The sequence below is a fragment of the Aulonocara sp. 'chitande type north' Nkhata Bay genome, linkage group LG12, assembly GCF_057382095.1.
Source record: "Aulonocara sp. 'chitande type north' Nkhata Bay isolate Kocher_YH1m ecotype deep benthic linkage group LG12, A_spYH_male_GT1.1, whole genome shotgun sequence".
Lineage (NCBI taxonomy): Eukaryota > Metazoa > Chordata > Actinopteri > Cichliformes > Cichlidae > Aulonocara > Aulonocara sp. 'chitande type north' Nkhata Bay.
In genome coordinates this window covers 17,515,670-17,539,466 of record NC_141355.1, presented here as the reverse complement: position 1 = coordinate 17,539,466, position 23,797 = coordinate 17,515,670, and the positions used below count along the sequence as shown (strand labels likewise).

Genomic DNA, 23,797 nt, shown 5'->3' with positions numbered 1-23,797 from the left:
GCAATGAATTACAAAGCTCATAAACACATATTTTAAACACAATGTAACATAGAAAATATATCAAATGTTTAAACTCAGAAATGTTTGTATTTCCATAAAAATCTTGGCCATTTTAAATTTGATGATAGTGACACATTTAAAAAAGCTGAGGGCAGAATAAAAGGCTTGTAAAAGTAAGTTGTACAAAAATGAAACAGCTGAAGCAAGATTTATCAGCCAATTAGGTTAATTGGAAACAGGTCGGTAGCATGATTGAGTTTGAGAGAGGCAAAGTTTCTCAGAAGTAAAGATCAGCCAAGGTTCACTGAGCTGGACTTTGAATATCTCACCATTAACAGGACATAATAGCATCAAATGATTCAGAGAATCTGGAGACACATCTGCCCTACGAGAAGGCCAGATATCAGTACTAGATGTCCATGAGCCCTTGGACAGCACTGGATTAAAAACAAGTACATTTTGTCATGGAAATCACTTCCTGGGCTCTGAAACACTTCCAGAAATTACTGTCTGTGAACACAGTTCACTGTGCTGTCCACAAAGGCAGGTTAAAGCTCTTTCATGCAAAGAAGAGGCCACATGTGAACATGATCCAGAAACACTGCTGTCTTCTTTTGGCTCATTTAAAATGAACTGGGGAGATGCGTAAAACGGTTTGGTGGCCAGACAAAACCAAAAGTGAAAATTGTTTTTGGAAAACATGGACACTTTCCTCCAGACTACAAAGTAAAAGGATCCAGGTTGTTATCAGCATTCAGTTCAAAGGCCAGCATCTCTGTCATCAACAAAGAACAACCCAGAACTGTTGAACAGCTTAAATCCCGTATCAGACATGACTGGGACAAGATTACTCAGCTTCCTCAGAAATGCAGAATTTGTAGTAAGTTACAGTAATCTGAAGAGGGAGATATTTTATTTCAGCATGAAAATAATCACGGTGTTTAAAGTGTTTAAACAGAAATTATTAACACATTTACATGTATATACATATACATGTAAATGTATATGTATATACCTTAATCGATTCTGACAATTAAGGACACTGGAATGTACTTAATATGAGTTTTTTTTGCTCACTACCGACTTTGCGGCTTTAAATATATTATCTCCCCCTGCTGGTAATGCAAATTTGGCATATAGTAATGCAACTTCTGCAAGCCTGTCCATTTCACGTTTTGGAGATGCAAAGCGTGAAATGGACCCGGTAGACCAGCGTGTCTATTACACGGTTTCCCACGATACTGGGTTGCTAAGGTGGTGTAACCTTTTCCAGAAAAGCACATTCATCCACATCAAGCAGGAAATTTTTGATGATTAATAGAAAATTAATCATCAGAAGAGTGCATGTCTGTAGGGGACTTATATTCCTTCTTTAACTTCTCTTTAAAGCATTTTGCTCGGATAATTATTTTATTTTTTGCAAATTTTCACACATTTTCACAACTATGAGTTTCTACCAACTAAGCAGGTTAAGAATACAAGTTCAGCATCACCAGACTTGAATGCTGGCCATACTGCATTCACTGAAGCTGTCGAAAGCACTCCCGAAGGAAAATACTTTCCATAGCTTTCCTGCTCCACAAAGGAACACTTCCACTGCTCCCCTATACAAACCTGGCTCCCTTTCAATATATCATCTCCTTCATGAGGTAACCACAACCTCTGCCCTGAACTGACAGCATTGCCTGTGTCATTAGTCATAGGAGTGAAAAATATCTGCCAATAACCTGACTGTTTAAGCTTAATGTGGACAGGTGTGCAGGGGGGAGGTATCATACCTTGTGACAGAAACCAGACTGCAGGAGCCAGACCTGGTCTCTGCGCCAAAATGTGGCAAAATCTATCTGACACTGAACTTGATGGATGTGACAGGGAGCATGTTTGTATCAGCTGGATGAGGAAAGTTAAACTATGCCAAGCTATGCTGTGTCACATTAAATATAACTAGATGTATCTTTAAAGCAGTGATAAGGTCAAGGAAGAACTTTATTGCTAACCTAATTTCCTCATTGGCACATTTAAAAAGCATTATTTTTAATTAATTTGATCACTATACTGTCTTTTTTCCCCCACTATAATTTTTTACAATAAGCTTACTGTCAGCCAAAAGCCAACATCAAAGTGACTTAAGCCTGTAGTCTAAGAAATGCCCACCAGGGGGAGACTGCTCTGGTTGCAAAGAAGTTAAGTTGTATGGTTGTCTACAGGAAAATTACCCCTCTGCCCACTTGATCTATAACCTCAAATGGTAAATGGCCTGTATTTGTATAATGCTTTACTTAGTCCCTAAGGACCCCAAAGCGCTTTACACTACGTTCAATCATCCACCCATTCACATGCTGGTGATAGCAAGCTACGTTGTAGCCACAGCTGCCCTGGGGTGCACCAATAGGCAACGGGTGAAGTGTCTTGCCCAAGGACACAACGGCTGAGACTGTTGGAGCCGGGGCTGGAACCGGCAACCTTCTGATTACAAGACAAACTGCCAACTTTTGAGCCACGATCGCCCTTGGCGATAAAGATAAAGATTTCATGATGAGTTTATGGTCTCAGTTGTCTTTCTGAATACAACGTGCAGGGTAAGCTTCATCTTGGCTGCCCTACCTTGTGACTGACAACCATCTTTTGTTCGAGGGGGCTCCAGTACATGATATGTGACATCGCAATAATTATGTCCACCTTAAAGTATCAGCAAAAACTGTCAAAGTCAAAATATGCTTTTTTGTGATGAGGCATGCTTATAGCCTGTCACGTTACAAATTAGTACTAACCTATAATCACCATCCCTCTTTTGTGATGAAAGGTGCATGGCAGCGGAGGAAAGGAGGATTTAGTAAATGCCACCATACTGCCATCACAGCAAAGAGACTGGTGTTGACAAGGACACTTTATTCAGCCCGAGATGCAACTGTGCTGAGCACTAAGGTGATGAAACATTGCTGATGCAGGTGCACAGTGCCAGCAAAGCCAGGGCAAGAAGAGCACAATTCATCTCTGTGTTTCTGATGAAACCTTACTCGAGTACATTGTCATCACTGTTGCTGAAAAAGAAATATGGACACGCAAAAGTATAGTCACTGACCTTATTTCAAGGGACAGATCCCACAGGATTAAATTTGCTATTTGCTCTTTGTCTTTTTTGTCTCTGTGTGTACAATGCAAGCAAACTGCATGTGCATTCAAAGATATGCAAAATCAGGCTATGACTACACAGTCCCATTAAAAGGAGCAGCTTGTGTGAAATAGTTTTCCAGGTATCACTCGGGGCAATGCAGAAACAGTCTCCATATGTTCTGTTTCATTTTAATTCAGTGTGAGTGCATATAGTAGTACAGAATTCTTCTTTTATTCTAGCACCACTTATGTCCCTTATCTCCCTTCCACACAAAAACTTTTAAAATAGCAGAGATTATTTTTCAATTTTCTACCTTTCCTCTTGGAGGGTGTAGATTTCCCTGTTCTCATCTGAGAACAATCCTAACCAGATATCATATATTCCCCAAGTCTCTATATAGTTGAACATTTATAGACATGATTATGAATACTTTTGTTTGGTTTAGCAATCAAAGGGAGAAGTATTTCCATAAAAGAAGTGTGTAATTACTTATCTGTTTGCCTGTGGTTTTATGTCAGTGCCACAATCAATTACCCTGCCCTCAGAAATGATAAATAATGAGGAAAGCTTGTGGCTAAACAGATTTTCGAGAGCAAATCCAATATTTCACCTTGAAGCGAGTAGAGGAAACAGCTGAAGCAAAATGGATAGAGTAATGAGTCCCTGTTGTATCTTAATATGTCTAGGTGCATTGTACTATATTTTCTTTCAGGAAGGGAGTTGGACTTCTAAGCTGTTAACTTTTCTTTCTTTCTTTATTCATTCATTTTTTTGTAACCTTGTGTGTTTTATTATGTTTTTGACAAAAAAGAATTAGCTCACAACAAGTTATCACTCTTAAAAGTACATTACGGGAAAATCTCTCCACTAGATGTCAGTGGTTTGCAGACCCGTCAAATTAGAGTTTTTTTTACCCTCAATTCAGGTGCATAATCCTTGCTACGGTAGCTGCTGTAGGACAGATAACTCTGGCTGTTGTTCATCTGCAGTGAGGCTGTCAGTCTGCAGTTTACCTCAGCTGTCAATATGAGTCTATGCCAATTTGCTCTCGAGGCTGTAAAACTTTGTGGAAGTAGTCCAATACGAGTCAGTGAGTCAGTGAATCTCACTTTTGTCCACTAACAGTGACACTGAGGTGATTTGTTAAGGATATCTTGAACTTTTCTATAGGTAAGTGCTGCTGTTCTTTCCCCTGTTAGCTGCTGTTAGCCTCTGTTAGCCGACATTAGTAAAACTTTCTTTGAAGTTGCACTAACATTGTTGGACTCTGACACTTTCTCATACAATGTGAGAATGTGATCATACTATTTATAAGATTTTTAGGATATCTGAGCCTAACATTAGCTGGAATAATGTGAGCTTATAACCAGTTGTTTGTTTAGCTAGCTTGTTGTCAGCAGTCTGGCAGATGTGAGGATCGAATGTCTAATTTGCTCAAAAATAAGTAATTGTCATAATATTGGGAATAAATAAGTCTGTTTATAAAAGTTTTTGAGTATTACAGCCCTGAATTCAGTTCAGGAAATGAGGCTTTAAGTGAGGAAAAAAGAAGAGGATAAGATTTTATTTACTAACTCCAGTCAGTTCCCTCACCTGCTGTCTTTTTTTGTATTTTTGGACCCCCTTCCAAGATTAAAAAAATATAGGTAGGATCCTTCGTATCCTAAATCTGAAGTCCATACACAAATTGAAATTTGTACCATCTTCTCTAGCTACTTACATGAATCACGATTAGGTGGAACAACAATGTCTATCTTCCCCACTGTATTCAAGATCGCAGGGCAACATCATGGCTTCCACAGACCAGCAGTCATTCCTCACTAGTGAAATAATTTTACATTTATGAGAATTCATCAGTTAGTTAGAAGACATAATTAAAAACGAATCAATGTATATTTAATTGTACAATATTATTATTAATTAGCCATAAGTGACAATAAAGTTGTTTAAACTGGGAAATTCTCAAGCTAATAATAATTTATATATGTATTAAAGTCACACTGTTTTCATGGTGTGAGCTGAGATTGGTTATTTCTACTTCCAACTGTGGTTAACATCACAATTAGTAATGAGTCTACATGACTTGAATGACAACACTGTGTACTCTTTGAGCTTGAATCAAAAAACATGAACACAGAGGCAGATTTCTTGGTTATTATTATAGACTCAAACAAATATTGTGGGTTTCTAAATTATAATAATAAAGCTAATTAAAACAGAACCATGAATATTAAACAACTAGGAAGATGGCAGAAATGTGATGGCCATGAGCCTGGTTTTTTTTTTCACCCTCTTTGTGTTTTTCTCTTTTCTCTTTTATGATTCCCTGTGTGTATCTCCCAATTTGTATGCATGCACCCTGCATGTCTCTTTTCAGGTAATTCCTCCAAATTTTTTATATATATTTATATTTTTCATTAAAATTGAACATTTTCTTCAGTCTACGTGCTTTTATATTTGGCTCCTCTTGCTTGAACAATGAACTAGATATGATAAACATTTGGTAAACAAAGTTATTTTATTTAGCAAACAAAACTCTGAGTTTCATTTGACTTCAAGCAAAGCATCATGTAACAGCTATGTGTAGCGTCAGCCAGTAGGCTGACCCCATTCACAGAGCACATGTTTATGCTGATGCTGGATGTTGATATTCTATTTATATCTTATTTATGTTTTTATGAAAAACATTCACATGCTTTAACAGACTCACACCACAATCAGACTCAATTTCATGATTCCTCATGCCGGCAGTTTTTAAATGAATGATATTTAAGTAAACAAAATTAAGTACCTTGTAATGATAAAGAGGAAAATGACAAACAGTGGGATGAGTGAGGAAGTAAATCAAAAAGCTAATTAATGGAATTGACACGCAGTTCCATTAATTATCACTCAACCGAATAGTATTTCATACACACACACACACACACACACACACACACGCACTACAGTGATTTAAAACTTCATTTTTTAATGGCAATTTTCTTCAGTTACTTTTTCCTTTGCGGTATTTTTCAAGTTCAGTTCAGTTCAATTTTATTTTAAGCATGTGGCTTCACAATCATTACAAAATGTCATTCCATTCTTTTGTTTGTAAGTAAACACTTATTAGTCCCTACCTCCTCAAATCTTACCTCTCATTGATATAATTTTCTTTTAGCCTTCAATTAAACAAACAACATATGAAGCAAAAGTAAAGCAAGGACAAAACAAAACAAACAAACAAATAAACAAAACAAATAAAGTGGTAACGTTTGCAGATTCACAAATTATGAGACAAACAAACTAAAACACTATTACGAACAACATTACCGCCCTGGGTTAACCCTGTTTTCTTCATTCTTATATTTGTTAAAAATGTGTTTTTTATATTTCATTTTAAACTGGTTTATGTTGTTACTTTCTTTAATTTCTTCTGTTAGACTGATCCAGAATTTAATTCCTGCTATAGTGATAGACATACTTTTTAGAGTTGTTCTAGCACTTTGTATTTTTAAATTCCATTTCCCTCTTAAGTTATACCCCCTTCTCAGTTATTCTGTACTTCATACCACGATTAGTGAAATTTAATGCTGTTGTGACCTAAAGACAAGCAAAGACCCCTTATTCACACCCTCCCCTTTTTAAACTCTAATTACTAAATTTGAACCAAAATGGCATTACTCTTTGCATGTAATTGATTGACTCTTGACTCTCATATCGACATAGTTTTTTATTGTCATTATGATATCATAAATATGATTACCTTTTTAGCTTTAATTTTCTAACGTTTTTTACATCAGAAAGTGAAGCCAAGCCTGAGCAAAGGCTTGCAGCATTACTAGTATACTTTTTGATGTTTAACTGATTCCGATCTCCCATTATTGATCCCACCAGTCTGACAAGTGTTATTATTTTGTTTTGCAACATTCTTCAACGAACTCGCACAGAATTGTTGGGTAGCTTTGTATAATATTGCAACATCTCAACCTTGCTGTTGTGAATGTGTGCTATATAGATTAAATTAATATTTAATGGTATTTTGCCTATAGGAGGTGCAAGAACAACATAAACTGAAAATATCATAATTCAACTGTCATGAGCTTGATTTCATTTTTTTTAATCTAAAGCCAAACTAAAACCAATAATAAATCAGGATGACTTCATATAACCATAAACATGTGTGCATGTTTCAGTCACATTTTCTACTATTAAAGTAACAAATTTTGAGATTTGTGCAGCCTTGGCAGAAGTATGCATTTTCAGAATTTTTTAGATGTACTTAAAACAGGGAAGGCAGTTTTCTATCATCTCTAAAAACTCCAAACTAATCAAAGCCAGCACTTTTATATATTCTGGTCTCGCTTTTTCAATATATCAAACAAACCTATTTTCAAAAACAAGTAAGGCACTACTGATTTAAAGCTAAGGGGATTATGCAAAAAGCGTGTCTTTCTTGTACCTCCCAGTTATAAAACAAAGGAAGATACATCAGCAAAGAGAAAAGGAAAATGTGCAGTCTTCAGTGTTTGTAGATAGCTTTTGGCTAAAAAGAAAAAACCCCCGAAAAGGAACATAATCTGGAAATTTCTGTCAGAACTGAATGAAAGAATATGACTGAATTTTCAAGTGAGTGTAGCCTATAGCTCCAGCATTAAACAGAAATCCTTTTGTGTCAAGTAACGTCTATACTAATGCATGCTTCTCTGCAATGCATTTATTATTATATCGGTGTCTTTTAAGATCTGCACTGATTACTGATAGAGTGGCCATAGTAACTAGTGCATTAGAGAAGCTAAAGCTCTTCTGTTGAGGGCCAGGCTGTTTAATTAGTAAACCAAAGAGGAAATCAAACTGAACGCACAATCAATAGCTGTGGGGTGGTGCACTGAAAGTGTATACTTTAGCACACACAGCCAAAAAAACCACTGTATGCTGGACAGCTTAAACAATAAGCACCCAATTTATCCAAAGGCAAGGACAGATAACTGGTAGATGGCCAATGAGGAACGAGTAGCCCACTGCACATTTTTTAGGCCCTATTAAACTTATATTGCATTCTCTCCAGAACAGCTATTAACCTAACATTTCCAGTATTATTATTATTAGACACCAATCAGGAACCACAATCATTCAGTGTTCTGCATTCTCAGCCAGGACAGGTGGCTCATGTATGTCCAGTTATGAGCCAGTCTCTTTCTTGCATGTACAACATGCACACCTACACTAACAAATACTTGTGAGCAAGTAAACTATGAAGAGACCACCAGTAAAACATTTGTAACAACAAACCTAAAAAGACTTAAATCAACCTGATCTAGAATGGACATTTTAAAGACGCTAACAAAGGAAAAGTGGCTAAAGCTATCCAGCGCTCAGAGTCAGCCAGAAGCTAGCAGCCTCGGTATGAGCAAAGGATCAAGGATCAAATAAAAGGAAAATTATAGAAACGAGTAAATACAGAAGAATTGTGTGCCTGGTGAAGTTAGAAACATACTGGAAAATGATGTAACTGTGAATGTAGCTGACATTAGTTTTGTTGTACATATCTATTGCATATACACTGCTTTTGTTAGGTAATGATGGGTGTACAGAAACTCCAATAGTACAGTTTTCAGTTGTTTAAGTAAGAGAAAATCCTGCAACTTACGGCATTTCAGGAGCTGTTTAGTTTAGTTTAGTAAATTATTTTAATGTAAAAAATAATATTTTGGGTTAAAGAAAAGTAGATTTTTGTTGCCATATGCCATCATCATAATCATAATCAAAATCATAATCAACAAACCTGGCATGTTAACACTGAAAAAAAAATCGGAAATCAAAATCCCCTAAGAAATTTTAAATCTGGGCATTATTATAAATTCATCATTTTGTTAAGATCAGTGTTGTGATACCTGAAGAGATGGAAGCCAAACGGCTTGTGTCGGGGTGCCAGTTGGGTGCAACAGGTTCATATGGAGATAAGTCTTCCTTGTCTTCATCTAAAACAACAGTAAGGATGAAAAAAAAAGATTAGTTATTGCTCAAAAAGACCACAGCTCTACAATTAACTGAATCATCAGAAAATATACAACACATAGGAATTCATCTTACCCCCAATATCACAGAATATACACAAAATAAAGCAAGATTCAATCCATATCTCAAACTTTACTGACTCACACAAAGAACCACTAACAATAAACTCTTTTGATTTGAATTTAACAGATATTTGAAAGCATGACTTTGATTTAAATGTAGCATTATCCTTGAGCAATATATTTTTGACCAACAACAGTTTTAGACGTTTTTCATCCTCAACAATGATTATGTTTCTCAATACTCATCTTTTCCATGTATGGTCATATTTTCATATTCTGTTTGTGGATGTGCTAAAATAATTTGGGGAAGGAATGCAGTTAGGGGAATAACAGGAAACGAGCATATTCCTTCCTCGGTCACTTCAACTCAATGGACTATGCTTAAAGAGAGTTAATGAAAGGAAATGTTACTGCGTCCAACTGCCAAGAACATGTTTCCATTTCTGAGAATCTCTAAGATAAGGGAAAATTGATGTGCAGTAAATATCATAAGATAATGACAAATTGCTTCCAAGCTCCAAGAATGTTTACTTGTTTTGAATATTGTATAACAGAAAAAAGGTCTTTATCTTTTGTCATTCCCCTGTGGGGGTGGCTCAGTGCTTCAGCTCCTCTGCAATAAAGGACATTTCTCTTGCAAGATTGCATCTGTTGCTGTTTTAATTTTTACTTAATATATTTTCTGATTCTCCACGACAGGAAAAGAAATGTTTGTCATCATCACATTCTTTGCTTGTGGAGCATTTGTGCCTGCTTTGGTTTGATTTGGGAGAACAGCTGAAGGACTAAAGCATAAGCAATGCATCTTTCCTGTTAACAATGTGTTGGCTGAGCTGTTTTTATGAAAATAAATAAATAAATAAATGAATAAAAAATAAAATTAGCACTCAACTGACTGAGTCTCTCCCATGTGCCTGCTTCTCTGTAGGCCCTAATCCCACATTTAAAATTCATAGCCATTCAGTGTGATTGAGACAAACCCTCCAGTGTGTAATAGCTTTGCATTCGGATCCTAACAGAAACACAGTGAGGGTGTTATGAGGAAGGCTTGGGGGCCTGCTGCTACAAATGAGAAAATCCGTAACCTGTTGGTAAAAGACTACGCTTCTAGGACAACCAATCAGTAGATCCAATCAATAGATATGGTGCATTTTGTTTATCAGCACGCTCTTCGAGCATTTCAGGAAAATGTGATGCAATCTGAAAAAATGCTTTCAGCTAACTGCTGTGATAATAGGTAAGACTATTGTAGAAAGCTGTGTGTGTGCGTGTATGCCTGTATGCCATATTATTGCTATTACTGAGGTATTTATGTATTCTTTGCACAGCAAATTATAATAAGCAATAAGCAATAATTCAAATGATGGTAACCAGAAGGTAAAGTGACACAGTGTTTATCACTGTTGCCTCACAGTGAGAAGGTCCTTTCCTCAAACCTGCCAGCTGCCTTGGACCTGTCTGGACTCTGGAGTCTTTGGAGTAGATATTTAGTCCAAATTTCAACATTTTAAATTGGCCGTAGGTGTAAATGTGAGTGTGAACGGTTGTCTTTCTCTCTGTGTTAGCACTGTGATGGACTGGCATCCTGTCCAAGGCATAAACCCACCTCTAACCCTGTGACAGTTGTGATAATCTCCAAACCCCTCGCTTGGATAAGTGGAAGACAATGAATGGATTGATGGTCAAGAAACTGTATGAATCGTTGGATAATAATAATCAGCAGACAGCAATACAACCATGATAACATTGGCTTTGTGATCATATCCATTGGCATGAAAGATAAATTTGTTAAACCCTCACCCCTTAGCAAAAATATGTGCACATGCACACAGATTAGCTAAATTTTAATAACAGGGAAAAGCTGAATTACTAATGGGATTTTTCCTCCATTTTTCTGCAGATTAAAGACCACCCCGACACAGACCAGTGCATATCTGCAGTCACTGCTTTCTATATATGTCTGCATGACCCCTCTTCATCGGAACTGGCAATCATAAGAAAAAAAGAGTAGCTCAGCCGGCCACTTTTTGAGCACACACAGCTATTGACATGTTGCTCAGTTCAGGATCTCACATTTGTTTGAGAGAAATAAAAAAGTGCTGGGGGACACACACAAAGAATAGAAAAGAAAAGATGCACAAAATTGCAGAGGAAGAAAGAAGCAGCACAATTGGGGGCAGAAAACCCTTTGAAAGACTAAACTACCTAAATCCTCAAAGTGTCCATACAGAAACACATATTCACTCTAAGATAGAAAGGAAGGTAGGTAGGTAGGTAGGTAGGTAGGTAGGTAGGTAGGTAGGTAGGTAGATAGATAGATAGATAGATAGATAGATAGATAGATAGATAGATAGATAACATGGAGATAGAGAAATCTAAGTTCTGCTTTCTGATGTACTGTATTGTGTTTTTTATCCACAGTTGCATCACTCACAACTCTGTTCATGCTTGTCCTTACATTTCTATCAAGACAGAAGGACTCGGGAGGTTCCAGAACTTGAGATCTCGCAGTATGTCTAATTACAACAATTACCTTCAAAAGCTATAATGCTCTGAAGCCTTTCAAGAGTTCAAGACTACCACCTACACAGCAAACAACCACCTTTACCACCCTTCCATGTTTTTTTAGCAGCACCTACCACTATTGTGCATTTAAAAAAAAGAAGAAAAAAGAAGGAAATAATGTACAGAAAAATCGAATGCTTTGCACTGAACAGAGCCAAATGGAAAAAGGCATGTTCTATCTTTTGCCACAAGCAAACAACTTGTTATTAGGTTGCTTACTATTTTGTTCAGGCAGCTTCTTACACTGTAGGAAAGCTTCACAGGCAGCCGAGAGTCAAGCCATTTTAGGCACGTTAAATTTTACAGTGTGTCTGTGCAGTGTGTACTGTACTGATCCTATAAGGGCACTCACAAAGATCAAGATCCACCAAGGTCAATACCCTATTGTGCATTTTTAAAAGCGATCTGAATCTACGCCTAAATTTAGTAGGATCCTCTTCGGCTTATGCTCTACGTTCATGGCTCATTAAATTCACTTTGACAGGTTTGTGTAATCTTACTAGGAACAAACAGACAGAAAGATGGCTCTGATCGCATACATCCACCTCAGCTTTTGCCTTGGTGGAAGAATAATGTGAACCCACAACAGTAGCTGCAGCTAATGGATGGTACAAGCCGTACTAAATCATAAAACTGCAAAACACAATATAATCTCACACACACCCTTAGGACTGAGAAATCCCACAGCAGGAGGCCTTGTTGTACTTAAAGAAAACTGCTCTTTGACAGTCACCCTGGACCCAATTACGCATTCATCAAGTAATAGAAAATTCCTCACAGCTGTTTAGTGATCAGATGTTTTTTAGCCGCAGGGCAACAAGTTATCGCTGTAATTAAGCCTCCGTTTGACTTCATTTGCTCTGACAGGATGGAGCATGAAAGACAATCAGCCCTTCCCTAGTTACAGCATGAGAAAAATAATGCCTTCCGGTGGGTTCACAGGGCTGTTAGCTGCCATAAGGGGTCTTACAAAGCTATTAGGTACCATCACTCTTTCTTTTCATATGCATTATCAATGAAGTTGAACTCTTGAGGTGGAAACTATCCTATGGTTTTTTCGTGACATTCTTGGCAAATGGTTTATGGCCAGAAGCTAGAAGTCGTTCACCATCTGTTTTTAATGGTTTCCCTTTAGTTATTGTCCATCAGTTTAATATTCATTTCACCTTGTTCTCTGTTTGTGTTGCAGGAAACACCCATTTACACTGCACACATATTATCTCCCACTCATATAATAAGAATATGCAACAAAACGATATCTTAGACTAATTGCAAACTCATTGCACGGCCTGGAGCACAGCTGGACGTCTTCTGCAGAGCTCTGCAGGCTGCTGCACATGCTCAGCTTGCATGTAACCAAGCCTCTGCTGTCAGAGCTTGAAAAGTTTGTAAATGAGCTGCCTGTGGAGTTTAGGCGTGCCAGCCTGGGCTCCTTTCATATCTTAGAGAATACTTTTATAAATTAATAAGAAAAAACACCTTTTTAAATCACATTATAATAAAATGCATTAATATTTCCTCCTATTATGTGTTCATCTCGACAAAGACAAGTTGTACCACAAACGCATTTTTTAAAAATTGCACTTAACAAAACAAAAGTTGAAGGGTATATTCTGTTAACAGCTCAGCTTTTGAAGTTATATTGACATTTTAAACTCAATTTCAAACCATACAAATAGAATATTGGTATTAGCTCAGAATAATATTTCAAGTCACAATTTCAATCCAGCATGGCGTGTTGGGCAAATATAGCTAAAAAAGGAGAGGAAAAAAAATGAATGTTGAGTTTTTTCAGCCCTTCCTTTGGCTATGTGAATGCAATGTTGATTAAAAAAAAAAAAAAAAAAAAGCGTTCCACTCTCACGTACCTAAATCATCCCTATGCTTGGCGCCAGGTGCTAAATGTTGAATATTGATAGGGAAAAACAGTGACTAATCCTTTCACACACTTTGTAGGTGATACAAGTTCCAATTTTACAATAGTAAGACTTAAATACTCAATATGAAGCAACATAAATACTTACTGTAAAGATATTTAGAGCTGCTGTATAGACAATCTGGTTATTAAGTAAGGTATGGCTATATAAAACATACGACTCGTTTCTTCTGCTTTAAATTCCTCTATATGGAAAATAGAGGGAAAAACGCAAGTAGCTATTTTATGAGCAGAGTTAAAGACGAGCGATAAAGAGAAAAAGAGGCCTTGTAGTTGACTTCTATGATGCGCATTCATTCAGCACCTCTGTGAACCTTTCTGCAGGAGTGAGTCTTAATGCCCACATCATGACAGTATTCAAAGAGCAGAAAGCCCCGCCACTCACTCCCGCCTCTGATAGAGAACCTAGAGAACTCACTCCGCTATAAAAGGCTAATCTAAACCCCACTACCCGGCCCTCATTTCAGCTGCACTGTCACACTCTATACTAGGCTCAAAGTGAATGGGAGTAATTTTCGGCCAGTTCACCTTACAGTATAGAAAATCATTAGACAGATTTACCAGGACAAACAGTGCCTGTTTTGTCATCCTATTTTACTGATCCCTTTCACATTTGGGGATGAAAGATGCTAGGGGAGAAGGAAGGATGAAAAGGACAAGGAGGGGAAGCTGTGAAAGACCGTATTGATCACACACAGGATCTATTGACAGGTCCCTTCCTCTGATACGGTACTCACCTAGTATGGGTCTCCAGCTCAGGGAGGGAGAAAGCAAAGAGGACACATTCAGCATGCAAGAGCCTGCTCGCCGTATACCCTGACATGCAGGGCAGGCTGGAAAAATGTTCTGCTTATGACAGTGGATGGCTAAGGTAATGGCCAGTGACTGCCACCATTGCTCATAGTAATGATGGTTTCACCCAGGAATACTGTGTACCTTTGCAACCGCCACCCCCCTTCCTCCTGTAGCACCCTCCATGACGCTCTCTCTCTTCTTCTCACTCCTTTTCCGTTTCTCTCTTAAGTTTCCTTGCCCCCTCATCATTTATCTACCATCCCGTCCTCGCTTCTTGCCCTCGCCTCCTGTCTTTTCTCTTGCTCTCTCCATTACTCCTCTTCACCACCGAAGTCTACCATGATGTCCACGGCATTCTCACACTGTCCATTTCGTGTAACGTCCCGCAGCATTAGGGGCCGCCCTGTGGCATTAGAATGATGTAGCGACATATTAAGCAAGTGACCTTTGCAATGCTGACGTTCATAAAAGTGGAGAAAATAAATCACTCCGCAAAATTGCGGCATTCTCGTCATTTCATGTAAAGACTCCTCTCACAATGAGCTGGAACAAACTAATGGAGCACTCCTTCCTCTCACTGAAGAGAAAGTTAGCTAATTAAATTGCTATGAATGATATTCACAAAGGCTCCTGCTTTGAGGGCCAGGGCGTGATTTCACAGCTGAGGCTGGGGAAAAAATGTGTATGTTAGAGGTATGGAACTTATTGTTTAAATCTTCAATTGTGCAATATTCACACGAGCCCCGGAGCATAATTGAGAGCCACCTATGCAATATTCCCCTGTGTAGCAGCCAACAGTTCTTTCTTAATTACTTCTTTTATGGATTCAAGAGTCCTGCACAGATTCACTCGCCTTGCACTGACACGGGCCCATTCAGAGCAGAATCCATCCATTATCCATTAAGGCCAGTTGCACTGATGCATTGAATTCAGCTGCCATCTTCTGTGAGAAAACACAATTAACATGACACCATTTACCCTACCACTGAAAAAAGATTTTCAAGATTTTAAAACAAATGGAGGCAGACTAGAATAATGGGAGATGTGGCCCCACATTCTAGCTTCATGGCCTTGTTATTCCACCACATTCACAAGGGTAAGGACATGGTGTGAAATGTAAAATGTTTCAGAAGTGTAGTTAAACACCTGCTGAGATGTGTCAGCTTGCTGATATTTCAAGAAAACACATCAAGCAGCACTAGATGACGGTTATGAATCATACTGCTGTCACTTTGTCGAGGCGCTTTGTATGTTTTCTCAGCCTCGGCACACTTTTTTCTCACGCATTGTCAACTTTGAAACACTGGTCACACTCACTTGGATTGTAATTTACAGTCACATCTCATGGACACAGAACATACTTCAGCTTGACGGCCTTTCCGTCAGGCTATCTCATGGTGAGTCTGGGTTTGACTTGGTCAATGTTTAACTTTAAAGTCTCTGGGTATAGTGTCAAATACGTTGACATTTTCAGTTTTAAGGCTGACAGAGCTATGTGAGAGAAGTGCGAAAGGGTGGATGTCGCACAGTTTAACACTGAGGGCTAAAGCATGAACCCCATCATCAGTCTGAAATATGTGGCAGCACAAACCAGACATTACACTTACTGACTGTTGTTGCTTGGCTACTGGTTAACACAAACCAAAACATCCAATATTCCCTTATTGTCCTCAATGAATCCAAGGTGAACACATAGCAGCTGGTGTTTTCTTTCTTTTTTCTTTGTTAGTGAGTCTACATCGTTATTATAGAAAAAAAACATCATCACGCAGATACATATTTTTGAATGTTTGAACAACAGAGGAGAAGCATCAAATATCACCCACAGTAACACTTATTAGACAAAAAGTACTATCACTGGCTACCATCTGGATTTCCAGGATTCCTGCCACGATCCAGAGCCGCACCAACATTTGATGGCTTCAACTGTCAGTGATGAAAAACGTGACCTTCGTTGAGAAGCTTGTTTTCTCCCACACAAACCAAGGTCTTTTGATGGCTTTGCCTCTGCACATTTTAAAGATAACTGAAGGACTTAGGTAACACAAGAAACAACATTACTGTGTCAAGTTTGAGGACCAGTTATGCTATTCCCTAAATATGATATGATTACTGGCAATAAAGTCCTAAAATTTCTCAAATTTCCTAAAATTTTAGGAACCGTCGTGAACACGCTTTCACTATGAATCTTGGAAGTTATTAAATATGTAGTCAAAGGAGCTTGCAAAGAAAAGCGTCTGGACTTCTTTAAGTTACTTGAAGACGTTTCACCTCTCATCCGAGAAGCTTCTTCAGTTCTAAGGTCAAATGGTGGGGAGTCCCAGATTTAAACCTAGTGGGAGTATCCCCCCACATCATCACGCAGATACATATTTTTTGAATGTTTGAACAACAGAGGAGAAGCATCAAATATCACCCACAGTAACACTTATTAGACAAAAAGTACTATCACTGGCTACCATCTGGATTTCCACGATTTCTGCCACGATCCAGAGCCGCACCTAGTGGGGGGATACTCCCACTAGGTTTAAATCTGGGACTCCCCACCATTTGACCTTAGAACTGAAGAAGCTTCTCGGATGAGAGGTGAAACGTCTTCAAGTAACTTAAAGAAGTCCAGACGCTTTTCTTTGCAAGCTCCTTTGACTGCGATGACCTGGATGACTGAGAACCTTCACAGACATATTAAATATGTATCACAAATCTAATATCTGAATCTGCAGCAGCTTTACTGTACAAGATTTTTGAGTTTAATGAAAAGTCCAATGTAGTCAAACAAAATAATCTTCAATACAAGAGATAGGCAGTTATGAAACCAGATGTAGAGGGCAGTAAAAGCCCCAAACTGTCAGCACTGTAAGAGATTTGTTGAAAATAAGCACTATGTATCAGTGCTTGCTGTTGTTGTAATTAATGAGGTCTACATTCTTTATGCTGATGCCAATACTAATTTCTCAGGGAGGTGCAAACACACACACACTTTTAGAGGCATATTTGTTTTCTTTTGTTTGTTAAGCCACTTGACATTGACCTATGAATCATAGAAAACTCACCTCACTTATGCGATGAAGCAGTGCTGTGTCTACGCACAACAGATAACTTAGCAAAGAACCAGTTTTTAGACACTTCATTACTAGCAGCCTGTCACAAAAACACACAGTTTGTTCCCATCTCTTTACCCGAATCTACATCAATGTCAAAGATAACACAGTTTAACAGACATAAAATTATATTTTGGTTACAAAAGTACAGAAATTCTGTCTTGCCTGATTTCCACTTCCTACACTGTATAGTGTATATTATCTTTACACTAGACTGTATACAGATGGCATAGGGGTGTAATTCAGTGAATTAATCTAAGCATCATGAGCTTAAATGCAAATTAGTCTACTACATTTGATGTAACCCAATACTGGCCATAAGGACCACAGCCACTGTGCACCATAAAAATAAAATAAATAATAATAATGGATTGCATTTATATAGAGCTTTTCGGGAGCCCTCAAAGCGCTTTACAATACCACTATTCATTCACTCTCACATTCACACATTGGTGGAGGCAAGCTACAGTTGTAGCCACAGCTGCCCTGGGGCAGACTGACAGAGGCGAGGCTGCCATATCGCGCCATCGGCCCCTCTGGCCAACACCAGTAGGCGGTAGGTGAAGTGTCTTGCCCAAGGACACAACGACCGAGACTGTCTGAGCCGGGGCTCGGACCGGCAACCTAAAGTCATAATAAATTAGAGAATAAGCTGAAATACACAGAATCAGTCCCCTGAAAGTCAAAGTGCTTAACAGTTAGAAAGTTAAAATTCACACAGAAGAAGAAGTTTCAAAGCTGGAAAGTAGCTGAATATCTTTTAAACATACATTAGAAAAAGCTGACTAATGACAAAAATAATGACAAAAAATCTGAATGAATATTGAAAGCTCATATTCTTTAACCACTTGAAGAGTGGAATTATGTGTTTTAAATGTCTAAACTCAGGAATCTCAAATAAAAAACAGAATATTTGTCTGTTGTGTGTGTGTGTGTGTGTGTGTCTGTGTGTGTGTGTGTGTGCGTGCGTGGGCGTGTGTGTGCGTGCGCGCGCGTGTGTGTGTGTGTGTGTGTGAGTGACTGCGCACACTCTCACACAACTTTTTCTTTTTTACATTGTTTTCAACAATTGACTTAACAGGTAGCTACCATAATTGTTAATCCATCTAAGACCTACGTGTAAACCATCCACACAAAATACAGTTTAGGCCAGCGGTCCCCAACCCCCGGGCCTTGGACCGGTACCGGTCCGTGAGTCGTTTGGTACCGGGCCGCGAGAGTTGAGGCTCAGGTGTGAAATGTATGGTTTTCAGGGTTTTTATCGGTTTTCAGTGTTATTTTGTTATCGTTTTTATCGTTAACTCAGTTTTCCTGGGTCTTTTCACGTGTGTTATGAATAAATCTTCTTTTTTTCGGTACCGGTACTAGTTTTATTTTGTTGTATTTATCCGCGACACCTTAAAGGCAGGTCCGTGAAAATATTGTCGGGCATAAACTGGTTCGTGGTGCAAAAAAGGTTGGGGACCGCTGGTTTAGGCCATAAGTATCTGGACAGATAAAAACGCACCATTTTATCTTATGTTATGTTTTCATCATCTCTTCGTTAGTCTTCATTATCTGTATGAAGACACGTTGGTTTCAGTGGTTTGAGCTCCATTTCGTCTCACATTGGTACAAATTCTTACATATTAGCATATCTTGGACAAGACTAGATATGCTGCTAGTTAAAGAGATTTCTAAAAAGATGAGATTATAAAGCATGACTGGGCCTCATATATTTCAGTCAAAGCATCTTCTGACTATTGAATTCAGACTTCTTTAACCTGATCTCTGTCCATTTAGATCCAAGGTAGCTGCATACAGCCCAGCTTTGATCTCAAGTGTTACAATGCCCTATCTTTCTTTAAAGTAAAGAGATAAACAGTCACATTTAATAACCAAAACATGAAAAGCATGAAAATGCTTTAAGATGTAAGTGCAATTTCAAAAGTATGTCTTTGCCTGCGAAATAACATCGCAGCACACACATTTAATAGATTACAGAGTTTCAAAAGTGTGGATGCTGGGCAGGCACACTGTTTTCATACTGAAGTCTTTTTCTCTTTGACTTCATAATCTGCCATTCTAGAAAGAGACGTTCACATGTTTGTGTCTTCATCTCAGTAACACACATATGCATGGATGAAATGATTTTTATTTCGTACACTTTCCCAGCAGCAGCATCTCTTCATTATCTTTATGTCTGCAGACATGCTTCTTTCAGTGGTTTGAGGTCTGTTTTCTCTCACACACAGATATTTTCCACACGCATCAAAAAGGTTTTTCACATATCAGCGATTTGTGTGTATGCTTAAGTTTTGTCCACACATTCATGTGTTGTAGAGGCTAAATTTTAATAAGTTTAGTGGTTCTGTGACTTTGATGCTGAAATTTGCATTTGGTGGTGTCACGGCTGGCGGAGGGAGCCGTGTGGTGTGGAGGAAAAGGAGGACCCAAGATGCAGCAAACTGATGATACGAGTGATGTTTTATTTACAAAGGTGGCGGTGACAAAAACAGGCAACGAGGTATGAGTACTTTACAAACGGAAACCTAAACTGGGAGAAACTAAATAGCAAACCTGAGACCGTACAAAGGGGGTGCGGGGCAGAGGGACGCAGAGACAGGACACCATGGAACGCAGATGAATGCAGAGATACGCAGAAATACACGGATGAGTGCAGACGAGCCGACGAGGAGCACAGGCAGACACCAACTATAAATACACACACCAGGTAATGAGGAAATGGCACACAGGAGGGGACACAGCTGGAACTTAATGGGCATAACGAGACACAGACCTACAAAGTAAAACAGGAAATCTAGAACCCGAACCGGACACAAGGGGGGAGGACACAGAATAACTAGAACAGAGGGAAATAGTCACAAAACGCTGGGTCAACGACCCAGGACCATGACAGTACCCCCCCTCCAAGGGCTGGCTCCAGACAGCCCAAAACAAAAACAGACGACCAACCCAGGGCGGGCGGCGGGGGCCCAGGACGGAGGGACCAACACCGAAAAAAACAAGCTCCAGCGGACCGAGGGAATTGTCCAAAACAAAAACACACATGCTGGAGTACCAGGACAAAACACAGTTCAGGAGGCCGGCCCAGAGGCTCACAGCTCAGAAGTCCAGGACAGTTTATCTTCTGAGGCCGGCCACGTCGGCGACACAGCTCCGAAAGCCGACCGAGTGGAAGGCAGCGGTGGCGGAGCGGAGGCAGTTCAGGGGGCCGATCGTGCACACGGCAGCGGCGGCGACGCGGAAACCGTTCAGGCGGCCGACCGTGCGGACAGCAACGGCGGTGACGAGGAAACAGTTCAGGCGGCCGACCGTGTGGACAGCAACGGCGGCGTCTAGGAGGTCGTCCATAGTGACGATGACGCTCCACCAGCGGCCTGGCAGATGACCGCCGATGTCGAGGCGGCAGTTTGGGACCCGAAGGTGGCGTGGCCGTCGCAGCACCAGACGAGACCGAAGCAGAGGCTGGACCAGACGAGGCAGCTGATGAGGATGCTGAAGCAGAGGCCGGACCAGGCGATGCTGACGAGGATGCTGGAGCCGGGCCAGGCGATGCTGAAGACACGAAGGCTGGAGCCGGACCAGGCGAGGATGAAGCAGAAGCAGAGGCTGGACCAGACGAGACTGAAGCAGAAGCAGAGGCTGAAGCCGGGCCAGGCGTGGGTGAAGCAGTGGCTGGACCAGGCGACGGCGTGGGTGAAGACACAGAGGCCGCAGCTGGCGAGGATGGAGACACAGAGGCTGCAGCTGGTGGCGATGATGGGTCTTGGGGCTGGACGGGCTCCTTGGGCCTCCCAGCTGACGAGACAGGAGGCTGGCTAGGTTCTCCTGAACCTCCAGCTGATGAGTCTTGAGGCTGGACGGGCTCCTCGGGCCCCCCAGCAGGCGAGACAGGAGGCTGGACGGGCTCCTCGGGCCCCCCAGCAGGCGAGACAGGAGGCTGGACGGGCTCCTCGGGCCCCCCAGCGAAAACAGTCTCTGGACCAGTGGGCACCGGGGCCCCTGGCAGGCACAGTTCAGAGCCAGCAGGCGCACGGGCCTCTGGCAGGCACAGTTCAGAGCCAGCAGGCGCACGGGCCTCTGGCAGGTACGGGTCAGAACCAGCAGGCGCACGGGCCTCTGGCAAACACAAAGCAGACTGCAGCTGCACAGAGCATCGACTCAGCTCAGGCAGCGACAGCCGGATGCAGTCCTCAGCTGGCTTCTTAACCTCCAGGGGTCCAGAGTCAGCCGGGGGCTGGGACCCAGCCTCTGGGGAGGCCCTGGAGTGCGTCACAGTCTCTGGGCTGGCCAGCTGTTGCGGACTGACTACTGCGTTATGTGGTGTGTCTCTCTGCTTGACATGAACAGGTGAAAAACAGTGCTTTTCCGGTTGGATGGACTGGACTTGTAGTACAGGCGGAGCTGGTGAAGATGGTGGCTGAGCTGGTAATAACGCTGATGAGTCTCTTGCCAACTGAGCTATTGACTGAGCCACGGATTGTAACAAGGTGTCTAATAGGTCTGGCTGTGACTGTAATGGAGGTGGAGATTGAGTGGCTAACTGAGGTAGCGGCTGCAGGGCAGCTAACCAAGCTACCGGCTGGGCAGCTGGCTCAACAAACACAGCCCCGGAATAAACAGTCATGCGAGCTGGCGAAACAGACGGAGTGTCTTTTCCACTCACCACAGCCGGCAGTTCCGAAGTCCCAACCTCCGGCTGTGGGGCGAAGCGCCGACGGCGCGATCGTCGCTTCCTCCCGGGCAAAACCTCCGGCGGGCCGGGCAAAACCTCCGGCGGGCCGGGCAAAACCTCCGGCGGGCCGGGCAAAATCTTCACCGCCGGGCTGGGTTGGGAAGCGGTAGCGGCTGGAGGGTGGAGGTGAAGTTCGTTAAGGATGAAGTCCTGTGCGAGCGGGTGAAGAGAGTCGAGTAGCCAGCAGTGAGCAGACATCAGCTGCTGTAGCCTAGCTTCTACAGCGTGGTGAAGCTCTTCCTCCTCATGCTCCAGCCACAGGTTGACCAACCTGGAGACGCTGTCGATCACTTCCTCCCGAAACTCCTGGGACGGTGCGGATGCTGCTGGGTCCATGTTTGGTCGGCTCGTACTGTCACGGCTGGCGGAGGGAGCCGTGTGGTGTGGAGGAAAAGGAGGACCCAAGATGCAGCAAACTGATGATACGAGTGATGTTTTATTTACAAAGGTGGCGGTGACAAAAAATCTGGATCTGAACATTATTGACGCAGTATGGGATCCTCTTGACAGAGAATGAAACAAAATGCAACCTGCATCCAAAAAAGCTGTGAATGTCCTTCAAGAAGCCAGGATATCTATTTTTGAAGACTACGTAAAGAAATAAATGACAAAAAAAAAGCTTGCCAAAGAGAGTTCAGGCTGTGTTGACAAATAAAGGTCGTCATACCAAATATAGACTTTCAAGCTTGTTAGAATTGTAAAAACTCTGCTTTTGCCACTGTATTTCAAGTATGTCTGCATGTTTCGATAAATCTCAGCACCTATTTCCCATTTTCCAAGCAGTTCCATATCAGAGAACCTGTTGGTAAGGTAGACCAACTCACTCATATAGCTGATAAGCAATAATACTGCTATGATCTATAAAGTACAAAGATAAAACATTTCCTTTCAAGGCATTTACAAGCATTAGAAAATGCAACTGACTCAACAGAGTGAACAAAAAGCTTTTTGGTTACAAATATGTTTTATTCTGGTGAGCAGTAGAGGAAAAAAACTCTTTGTTCTAAGTTAACCTTTTCAAAGCAGTTACTTACTGTAGATGTAACTAAATACATCCCTGGAATTACTTCACAGACACTCGTATGGAGGGCTAAAGTAAGTAGAGGGTCACAGATCCTAGGCTGTGCATCAAACCACTGTCAGGTATTGGGATCACGAAACAGTCTTTTGTGACTTAAGACCACACATTTAATTTTAAATTATATATATATAATTATATATATATATTTACAATGATATATTGACAAGAGGTCTTTACTCCCAGAAAGCTGGGATAGTGGGTTAACCTTGCCTGAGGCAGTGAAGTATCTGTGGGAGGTTTGTGAAAGGAGAGCAGGATGTTGTGTCAATCCCAGTCCATCCTTGGTCCTCATCAGCTTTCTCTTCACTGACAAAGTGGTTTAGCTCTCAAGCCTGCAGGCCAAGTTCATGTCCCTGGCTAACACAGTTCATGCAAAACATAGCAAATTCTAGCTACAATAAGATTTC

At 40.8% G+C, this 23,797-nt stretch overlaps 2 protein-coding genes across 4 annotated transcripts in view; both read right to left on the bottom strand.

The window, feature by feature from the left end:
* LOC147317215 (GDNF family receptor alpha-2-like) overlaps positions 1-23,797 on the bottom strand; it is a 72,893-nt gene that overhangs the window by 44,643 nt on the left and 4,453 nt on the right. For all 3 annotated transcript variants that reach the window (XM_086313964.1, XM_086313965.1, XM_086313966.1), the window contains exon 3: positions 8,989-9,075. In XM_086313964.1, coding sequence (XP_086170090.1) covers positions 8,989-9,075 — 87 coding nt within the window. The remainder of the gene's footprint in view (positions 1-8,988; positions 9,076-23,797) is intronic.
* LOC147317216 (uncharacterized) lies at positions 14,782-22,698 on the bottom strand. The gene is made up of 3 exons (XM_086313033.1): positions 21,634-22,698; positions 20,674-21,498; positions 14,782-14,873 (listed from the first exon to the last, which is right to left on the bottom strand). The coding sequence occupies exons 1-3, from the start codon at positions 22,643-22,645 to the stop codon at positions 14,782-14,784; spliced, it is 1,929 nt and encodes a 642-aa protein (XP_086169159.1). The 5' UTR covers positions 22,646-22,698.

Excerpts from the sequence above, each read along its gene's own strand:
- LOC147317216 (XM_086313033.1), bottom strand. The coding sequence starts at position 22,645 with ATGGACCCAGCAGCATCCGCACCGTCCCAGGAGTTTCGGGAGGAAGTG. Across the intron at positions 21,499-21,633 it reads GGCCCGTGCGCCTGCTGGCT|CTGGGGGGCCCGAGGAGCCC; the intron begins CTGAACTGTGCC and ends CTGTCTCGCCTG. Across the intron at positions 14,874-20,673 it reads CTGTCCTGGACTTCTGAGCT|GGCGGCCCCTAATGCTGCGG; the intron begins GTGAGCCTCTGG and ends CTAATGCCACAG.